The sequence below is a fragment of the Triticum dicoccoides genome, chromosome 5B, assembly GCF_002162155.2.
Source record: "Triticum dicoccoides isolate Atlit2015 ecotype Zavitan chromosome 5B, WEW_v2.0, whole genome shotgun sequence".
NCBI classification, from domain to species: domain Eukaryota; kingdom Viridiplantae; phylum Streptophyta; class Magnoliopsida; order Poales; family Poaceae; genus Triticum; species Triticum dicoccoides.
Genome location: NC_041389.1, coordinates 661,012,420 through 661,022,628, shown reverse-complemented (window position 1 = coordinate 661,022,628; position 10,209 = coordinate 661,012,420). Strand labels below are relative to the sequence as shown.

General features: G+C 47.6%; 1 protein-coding gene across 1 annotated transcript; it reads right to left on the bottom strand.

The window, feature by feature from the left end:
- Window positions 1-7,805: 7,805 nt before the first annotated feature.
- On the bottom strand, window positions 7,806-8,276 carry LOC119306557. Its single transcript, XM_037582741.1, has one exon. The coding sequence runs from the start codon at window positions 8,217-8,219 to the stop codon at window positions 7,950-7,952; it is 270 nt and encodes an 89-aa protein (XP_037438638.1). The 5' UTR covers window positions 8,220-8,276; the 3' UTR covers window positions 7,806-7,949.
- Window positions 8,277-10,209: the final 1,933 nt, after the last annotated feature.

The window sequence follows — 10,209 nt, the reverse complement described above, 5'->3', positions numbered from 1 at the left end:
AACCTCTCACTCTGGGGCTTAGCTGCAGCCCAGTGCTCGCCTAAGATATGGAAATCCTACCGAGTGAAGAGCAAACCTCTCACTCGGGGGCTTAGCTGCAGCCCAGTGCTCGCCTAAGATATGGAAATCCTACCGAGTGAAGAGCAAACCTCTCACTCGGGGGCTTAGCTGCAGCCCAGTACTCGCCTAAGATATAGAAATCCTACCGAGTGAAGAGCAAACCTCTCACTCGGGGGCTTAGCTGCAGCCCAGTGCTCGCCTAAGTGGATTAAGGAATAAGTCGACTGCAGTGAGCGTCTTGCTTTGAACCTGCAAAAGACATTTCGAGCCAAAAGCAATCATATTCAAACACCAAAGTTCAAGTTCAGATCGATGCCTAAAGGAACCGAAAGTGCTCAGGCGCTAAGCCCGTTAAGGTTTATCGGTTACAACTCCACTCGGCATACCGAGGCAAATTTAAAGCGTCGAGCTGAGAAGAAGTTTTCTACCCCTCCTGTGGAGGGCTGGAAGGTGCAACAAACTCATCAAGATCAATTCCATCTGCGATCCGAGTGGCAGCAGCAAGGAAAGTTTCCATAAAGGACCTGAAGTCGTGTTTCTTGGTGTTGGCCACCCGGAGGGCAGCCAGCTTGTCTTCTCGAGCATCTTTGCAGTGGACTCGGGCCAGACACAGAGCAACATCTGCACCACACCGAGCCGAGGACTTTTTCCACTCCTGCACTCGACCAGGGACAGCGTTCAAACGAGCCATCAGCGACTCGAGGTCGGTCTGGAGTGTCTCCCCAGGCCAGAGCGTTGAGTCGATGCGAGATGTGGCGACCTTCAGCCTTGCAAGATAGTCCACGGCAGCTGCAACATGGGACTCCAGTCGGAAAACATTCATGGCAACTTCGTCGTTCACCAGAGAATTGACGGGGTCAAGGTTTGGTTCCAACCGGCTAGTCTCTTCTTCAAAGTTTTGACAAAATTCTGCAAAGACGATCACCGAGTTAAGGCAATGGTCGAATGAAAAAACCACAGTTGAAAATGATTGTTGAAGGTTTACCTTCAAGCATAAGAAACGGCTTCTTGGCAAGACCATTCAGGAAGGCCTCCAGATCATTTTTCTTCTCAAGAGCAGCTTTCAGATTGGTATTTTCTTGGTCAAGCTTGGCGACTGAAGCTAACTTCTCGTCGGCAAGCTTGATCCTCTCAGCTAGTTCAAGGTCTTTTTTCCTTTGGGCCTCCCTCACCTTACCTGCAAGTTACAGCAAGATCAGATTTTGAAACAAATGAAGAGAAAAAGCAGTCGTCGAGGTCTCACCAAACATACCTTCGGTCTCCTCCTTTGCCTTCGTCAGATTCTCCTGAACCAGCTTCAAATTCAGCTCGAGCTGAATGTGCTTGTTTTCCAGTTCAGTGTAGCGAGCCGCAAGGTCACAGGAGTTCTGCGAAGAACCAATCGACTAAATGTCAAAAATAATTCACTTCCGAGTGAAAAAGGAAAAATCACGTGTTTCTAAGACTACAGCCGAATTCAAGCATTCGACCGTAGTCTCGGGGACTACACCCAGTGGGTGCACTCAGCGTGCCCCCACTAATCCTATTGAAGACAGAGTCGACCAGTCGACCGGTTTGCGAAATCCAGTCGCCATAGTCGAATGACGGAAAGACTGAACTTATAAAGCCTAAGGCCGACTGCCAGCAGTCGACCTTAGCCTTGGAGACAGAGTCGACCAGTCGACCTCAAAAAGAGAGAGAGAGAGAGAGAGATGTATTCTTTAAGACTGTAATCGACTGCAAGCAGTCGACCACAGTCTCGGGGACTACACCCAGTGGGTGCACTCAGCGTGCCCCCACCGGTTTGCGAAATCCATTCGCCATAGTCGAATGACGGAAAGACTGAAATTATAAAGCCTAAGGCCGACCGCCAGCAGTCGACCCTAGCCTTGGGGACTACACCCAGCGGGTGCACTCAGCGTGCCCTCGCTAACACGGAGTTTAAATCGACACACCCAGTGGGTGATTACTATAAATTCTGGAAAGAAAACAAGCGGTGGTCGACTGACCTGAACATTGCTTTGAAGGGCGGAACTGGCGTCGTAAGCTGCCTGGCTCGCATCCCAGATGGTCTTCAACTGCTCCATTATGATCCCTGCCTGGTGTATCGCCTCCTTCGCGGCGCCAGCTTGGTCCTCTGGGACGTGGTGCGTCGTGAAGAGGGAGGGCTGCAGAGCACTCGTCAGCGGATCTGCGAAGGACACAGTGTGTCGAGTGGCGTTTTCCTCCGCGACCAGAGTCTCAGGCACCGTCACATCCTGGGGAACCCTGCTGGCAGACGCTTTCCTTCTCATTCTGTGCTTCAGCGGTTCCTCATCTTCATCATCATCAGGGAGAGTGATAATAACGTTGGATGGAGCTACAGAAAAGAATCAGAATTAGAGATCATGAGTCAGTCAACTAGAAACGGTGTTAAGAGTATAGTACCAGGTTTTGAGGTTGCTGCGTCCTCCATCTCATGGTCGTCAGCCCGGGCTGAGGTCTCAGAAGTAGCAGCACTGCAACTCCAAGGAATCAATCGACTAACTCCAGCGCCAACCAGAGATAAAGTTCACACAAAACAAGAAGACTTAAGCAACATGATTACCCTGATATGGTGGGGATGGACACCTTCATCTTCGGCAGGTGCTTGGTCGGCTTTGACGGGGCCGCCCTGGGCTGCTTCGACGCCTTTTCAGTCGGCGCCGGAGAGGTGGTCCGAGGGCGTTTGGTCGACTGTGTTACAGTCGCAACCCCCTTGCCACGTTCAGTCGCAGGGTCATGGACAAGCTTCGACCGCCTTTCCGAGCGCGATGGTGCAACCTCCTCCTCCTCCTCTTCCTCGTCCTCATCATCATCATCATCATCATCATCATCAGTGTCATCATCATCCTCAGCGGCGTCCGAGTCCCACTCCTCCTCCTGGCTCTCGCCCCCGCTCGCTTCTCCCTCCTCAGTCGGAGCTTGTGCTCCGTTGGGCATCGAGTACAGCTCGGTGAGGGCCTGATAGACATCCAGACAAAGATCAGTCGACTGGTCGGCAGAGAAAACAAAAATAAATGCGACGAGAATACGATGGGAAGTGGAGCAGACATACTTTGTTTGGATCACTATGGCAGTCGAGTGGAGGAATCCTTCTGGCTCCGCGAGGGTTATCCTTGTTCCCAGTAACAGCGGCCATCCACCTTTCCAGAGTGGCATCGTCGACTGTTTCTGGATTGACCCGAGTCACATCCTCAGTCCCGCAGTACAACCACATGCAATGGCTCCGAAACTGAAGAGGCTGGATACGACGCCTAAGGAAAACCTCCAGGAGATCCATACCCGTCACTCCATCCCGAACCAACTGAACTACACGCTCCATCAGCATCTTCACGTCAGCTTTCTCCTCCGGAATCACCTTCAGAGAGGAGGGCTTGTTCACTCGGTCCATGGTGAACTGAGGGAGTCCACTCGACTGCCCCGGCGTCGACTGATCCTGGCAGTAGAACCAGGTCGACTGCCAGCCTCTGACTGACTCGGGAAATGTCATGGCTGGGAAGGTGCTCTTGCTCCTCACCTGGATCCCCAGACCCCCACACATTTGGACAACTCGGGTTTTTTCGTCGCCTGGGCTCGCCTTCTTCACGGTCTGAGAGCGACACGTGAATATGTGCTTGAACAAGCCCCAATGCGGTCGACAACCCAGAAAACTCTCACACATGGACACAAACGCGGCAAGATAGGCGATAGAATTCGGGGTGAAGTGGTGGAGTTGCGCTCCAAAGAAGTTCAAGAAACCACGGAAGAAAATGCTCGGTGGCAAAGAGAATCCGCGGTCGACATGGGTAGCCAGAAGTACGCACTCACCCTCTTCCGGCTGGGGCTGCCACTCTTTCCTCGGAAGCCTCGCAGCTCCATGAGGGATCAGGCCCTCGTTGGCCATGTCGAGGAGATCCTTCTCCGTGATGGTCGACTGGATCCAATCTCCCTGGACTCAGCCTTTCGGCAGGCGAGATCTAGACGAAGACCCGCCGCGGCTGGTGGATCTCCCCTTCGCCTTCTCTATCGCCGACGCCTTCTTCGCGCGTTCCAGCGTCGCCGTCTTCTCCTTGACCATGGCTACCGGTGAGGCGCGCGAGGAGAAGTTGAGCGGGGGCGAGAGCGAGCGCGTTGGGCGGAGACGAAGGGAGCAGAGGGAGAATGATGAGGCACTGTTCAAAAAAACCCTCGCCGGGCGCATTTATAAGATCCCTTCCGAGTGGATGACAGGTGGGCCCGGTCGATCTAATCATATCCTGAAACAGTTGCGCGAGCGTGATACGTGGCGAAAAAAGCGGCGCGGGAATCGAGGCGTCTATGCCCCGTCCCATCCAAGCGCCGCGGACCGCTCCGCTTCGCGCGCTCCCCCAAATTCCATATCCCACGGAATCCGTGAACGGCAGATCAGTCTGCCAGACGCGGGATTTCCCGCGATCCGTCGCTCGGAAATCAGCGAAGTCCAAAAGATCACTCGACGAAGAAAAAGAATGGATCGAGTCGACTGAAAAAAGTTGTTCACTATCAACAAAGATAATTTTTTGGTTCAAAACAACGCACGACCAGTATGCGAAGGCTAATCGGAAACAGCATCAACTCCTTCATCACTCAAGCCTCAATCCATTCGGGGGCTAATGATGGAGTCATGTACCTAGGGTAGGGTCACAGACCTGATCTAAGTACCCTGCCCGAGGACATCTTTAGAAGAGATCACCTTCCAGTCGACCTACGAGGGACTCACTCGACTGACTTGAAGGACTCGACCACGAAGACTCACTCGACCACCAGAAGGTCAAGAGGCACTCTGCATTGCAACGGTCTGTAATTAAGTAGACTTTATGATAGTAAAGACACTTTATGTGGGGCGTTACCAGTAACGCCCCGGACTTAACACACCTTAAACCCTCTCCTACGTGGGCTGGCTGGGGTCCAGGCGCACTCTATATAAGCCACCCCCTCCACAGGTAGAAGGGTTCGGCACTCTGTAATCCATATACACATAATCCACTCAACCGCCTCCGGGCTCCGAGACGTAGGGTTTTTACTTCCTCCGAGAAGGGCCTGAACTCGTACATCTCTTGTGTTTACAACCTCTCCATAGCTAGGACCTTGCCTCTCCATACCTACCCCCCACTCTACTGTCAGACTTAGAACCACGACACCCACTAGTCGTCACCATCGGGAGGAGATCCCCGTCCCGTTGTGTCCCACCCAAGTGCAGTGCGTGGTCCATCAAATCTAGCCCACACTAGAGCCTACGCGCGAGGAGACGAGATGTGGAGGCGACAGGGGAGGATTATGGAGGGAGCGCACGGCGGCATCTAGGGTTTCCCTACCCATCTCCAACGGGGGCGGCGGGGTGGGGTAGGAGGGGTAGCTCGAATCAAGGATATCTCCTTGCCTTATTTTATCACAAAATCTAGTCCCAAACTAGAATCATCACTAGGAACATTGAAGTTATGATATGCACCTTAGGAACTACTAGCAGTGAAGGCGTGAATTTTTTTTAGCTCTTGGAAGCTCTTCTCGTACTTGAGGTCAATTTTACTTTCTTTTTCTTTTTTGGTCCGGCTATGCCATCGACCTGAAAATGCTTGGGAATCTTTTATGAATCGATAAGTTCAATCGCAAAATACTTTGAACCTTAGTCATTGTGTTGGGTGGTTGTTGGTCCAACACTATAATGATCTATGGCAACTCCTCTAGTAGATATGACATGTCCGAAGGATCCTACTTCCTATGAGCATATTCGTCGGTTGACTAGATGAGGATGTCATCTGTGAATACCATGACGAATAATACATGTACTATATGTGTACTTTGTTCGTGAGGTTCGTAAAGGATGCAATGGTGTTTGTTAATCCAAACGACATCACTGTGCACTCACGGAAGCCATATTCGTTGAATATGAAGTCTTCGGAATGTCAGTTGGCGATATTAGGACCATATATTAATCTTGTAGTAGACTTGAGCTTCGTTTATTGGCCCCAAGTGTAGAGGTTTGTAGGACATTAGCGAGTTTCCCTTAAGTATGTGACCTAAGGTTTATCAAATCCAGATGAGATAATGGTAGGGTATTTTCTTCCTCGGGCATCAGTGAAACAAATAAAGCAACCTACTTGTGCCCCAAAAAATTCTAGTGCACTTTTCAAACACATTAATCTTGCTAGCTACGACAACCTGTGACTAGATATATAAAGTATTTTTGGATTAATTGATAACTAAACATAAAAGTGAATGCAAATGGGATTTCGATGGTTTTCTTATGGAGCAAATTGGACTGGGTTCATAATTTCACTATAGCATCCCTCGTTAACACAATGACGCATAGTAATAAGCATATGCATGTGAATTGAGTGATCCAAACAATCTTAGCCATCTTATGCATAGGTTGAGATGCCCTGTATTGGTATTGCATTCATAAATCCAATAGATCAACACACATTAGATCTAATGGCTAATACTCCGCACCAAATGACCGAAGCCCTCATATACACTCTAAGCATTAAGTTATAAAAAGAAACAATCTCATAGAGCATGATGACATACGGTCGGAAACACAACCACCCAAAGCTAGTTACATAATCTTTTTCTACCATTTGTGAGGCAAACATGTCAAACTATATTTCTCTTCTTCTTAGGAGACAAGTTTTCATAAAAGAAGATGCATGTTGTTAATATGAGTATATTACCAATCCTTTAAAGCTAGGATCTAATATAAAGATGCCAAGTCCTCCATGATGCAATGGATCAGCTTCCCTGAGAAAGAAGCAACATGGAAACGAGAAGATTGTGGTAGACACGTGCGCTTTTTGCATTTTATCTGACATGTCGGAGTCTTGGGACTAGATTATTGTGATGTGGGGTGAGTTGTCACATCCCCAGTTTACTAAACAGTAATAAGAATTTGTCATGTGAATCATCATCATTATTCGTAACATCGTTTGTTTGAACTTTAAATTGAAGAGAATTCAAAGCCTCATGTTTAAAAGACAAACACATCTACTCTTGTTCAAGGTACCCTAAATGCCCTTCAAAAGTTCTGAGATTCTTGTAGAGTCTTCACCAATATGTGTGTTGCTCTATCTAAATTATCAACAAATTGATAATTTAGATGAAAGAGCATTAGTTTGACCGGTGTGCATTAGATAGAGTAGACTCATATTTACCGAAAGTCATCTTCTGCTCGCAATCTCATTTGAGCTCGTGATGAACAGTAAAATCCAAATAAAATGGTTGTTTTTCAAAGAATTCTGATTTTTTTTTGGTGGAAAATTTTGACAAACGTTTTCAGTGATTGCAAAATTTCATCACGAAATGACATCCATGATAGTCGTGGCAAATCAAACAAAATCAACACTCCAAAATGCTCTGAAAATAATAACTTTTGGAGCATCCTTTTTTTCTGCCACGACTTCAGCAAATGTCATTTCATGATGAAATCTTGTGAGCGCGCAAAAAATTGTCAATATTTGCACCCAAAAAAATTCAGAATGTTTTTCTTTTTTGGATTTTACTGTTTACCCAAACTTTGTTTGAGCTCGGGCTCAGGAACACCACGTCCCATATTGAAGTACGTTCGGTGATAGTAAGAGTGGTAATACTTGGTTAAATTTTCCTCGCTAGGGACTAAAATATTGCTCGACCTTTTGTTATTTGCACCACCGGTGGTAAGAACATTAGTTAGACTGGCTCACTAAGGGTAAAAATATTGCTCAGCTTTTTATTAGTTTATATACATCCGACAAGATGGAAACAACAAAGCACGTACCCAGTCAAAACAAAAGCAATTGATCGCGCGCGCGCGCACACAAAAGGCAACCATGCACACAGAGCCTGCATGCACGACGTAGCTAGCAGCAAAGCTCGACCAGCTAGACCACCCACACAGCTGGATCCATCGGCATGTTGTACTATCCGTCTTGCTCGTTGGCGAGCATCCGGCGGTGGACCTTGTCGATGAACTCGGAGGCCTTCCGGTCGATGTCGCGCTCGGCGAACCAGTGCCGGGCGTAGTCGTCGTCGTCGCTCGGCCGCACCCTGTGATGATGGTACCTCTGCTGCGGTGGTGCCGCCGCATGCTGCTGCTGCCGCGTCGCCGCCGTGGCCTCTTCCTCCTCCAGTCTCTTGGTCTTGAACCCGAACAAGGACGCAAGCGCCGCCATCTTCTTCCCACACCCCATCGCGCAAATCTGTCTTGCTCTAGCTAAGATTAGCTCCGTTGCAAAATGTGCAATGGTAGTTTGCTTGGTTGGCTGCACGGAGACATGGTGTGCGTGTGTGTAGGTGTATTTATAGCGGCTAGAGATGGCCCACCGCACGCGCGCATGCGCGCCTTGAGAGTTTGATTAAGGCGACAATCGCCGCCGTCGTGTGGATGGTTAGGCGACTGATTTGAATGATTAGAGACGGTGCAGCCGCGGTTCTCCGTGTTGCTTTTTGACTGGCCACTCATCTAGCGGGCCGTGTGATCCATCGCCATTTGTTTAGTTAATCCGTGGTGATTAGTGTTGACAAGCAAGTGATCAGATGGACACTCGAGCAAGCAAACAGAAAATAAGCGGACGACAAAAGGTGGGAACTATTGACCTGGTCGATGATACTGTATCTATCGTAATTGAAAGAACCGTGCGTGCATGCATGCATATGCTCAGTGGCACGTAACTGGTGACGCGCACAAAGGTGTACCTACAGGTTGCGATCAGCGCAATCGATACGGTCAGCGCTCTGAATTTGTCAAATCTATGGCGTTCTTGAACACTATCAACTGTACCAGAGTTGAATTATTCAATCCAACGTGTACACATATATTTCAAAATTCAAATCCTACAAACAGCTTAAATGTGACGCCAATGCCTACAGACAGCTGGCTTAAATGAGACGCCGCAAGGACAAAAGGATTCCCGGGCAAATTGTAGTAGCAACATCTTGTCTAATCTTGAAATCAACAGTCAGTCGAGAAAACGCATCAAGCAAGTGCCATGTTTTTCGTAGGATTCCCGGAGTTGTTGGCTGCATGCCTGCATCTATCTCCATGCATGACTGCGTCGCGACGCAGAATTTTCAAAAGGTGCACAAGCCATTGAGCTAACTAACCTTGTGGCTAGTATATACTCGTAGTAAACCAATCTACCACACAACAAATTAACTAACCAATCTATTACTAGCAAGCTCCGGGAAATTGCCATGTCACCGTTTGGATTGGTAATGGGGACTGGAGTGCGTTCATGAGTTGGCAGAAAGGAGCTAGTAGATCAGTATGCAGTTTATTCAGTTCTAACCGAATAATGCCTAACCTCACACTTTCCTGCTTGTTCCAGTCTTCCAGATGATCACTTACTAGCTAGAGTAGATAGATTATCAGCCTAGGTACACTTTGTTAACCCATGCATCGTTTGTTTCGTCTTGAGCTAAGCTAGCTTTCACGGAGGGTAGCTAGGCAAGTCCAACAACAAACACACACGTAGGATGGAAAACGGATATACTTACCGTAGCGAGTTCCGTACACGCTAGGTTTTTCTTCTATTTTCGATAATCGACAGGGGCATCATCTTTTCATTTAGACGAAATATATATTTCCTCCGTCTCTAACATCCCAATTTTTAATTTGAATGTCATACATAGATCATCTTATGCATATCATATTTTATTTGCATTTAGTTGAGATCCACGGAATCTTAAGCAACTCAAGGACCCAAGGAAACAGTTGGAGGTTTCACAAAATTTTCATATTTGAATTTATTTAAAATTTGAAAAGAGTATCAATTTGATTTTCAATAATTTCTTTCCAATTATTTCCAACAATAAAATAAATGAGAGAAGATAATATGACTTCTTCGAAAACAGAGGAAAAATGTTGAAAAAGAAATTTTGAAATCAAATTATTATTTTATTTGCAGTTTTATTTGAATTAGAGAAAACCTGCACTTTTAAAATTGCATTTAGTCCAGGAAAAATGTTCATATTGTCCCAAGTTTTTAGGTAGGGACGGTAAAAATTATTTCTGGATTTTTTTTGGAATTTATTTATGTTTTATTAGAATTTTTTTTCTTCACGGAAATCGTTCAAAAAAACTCTTTCTGGGCCGGCCCAGCCGGCCACCACCGCCTTCCCCGCGTCGCCGCCGTGCCATTGCCGGACTCCTAAGGGAGTCTGAGCTCGCCCCGCTCCGCC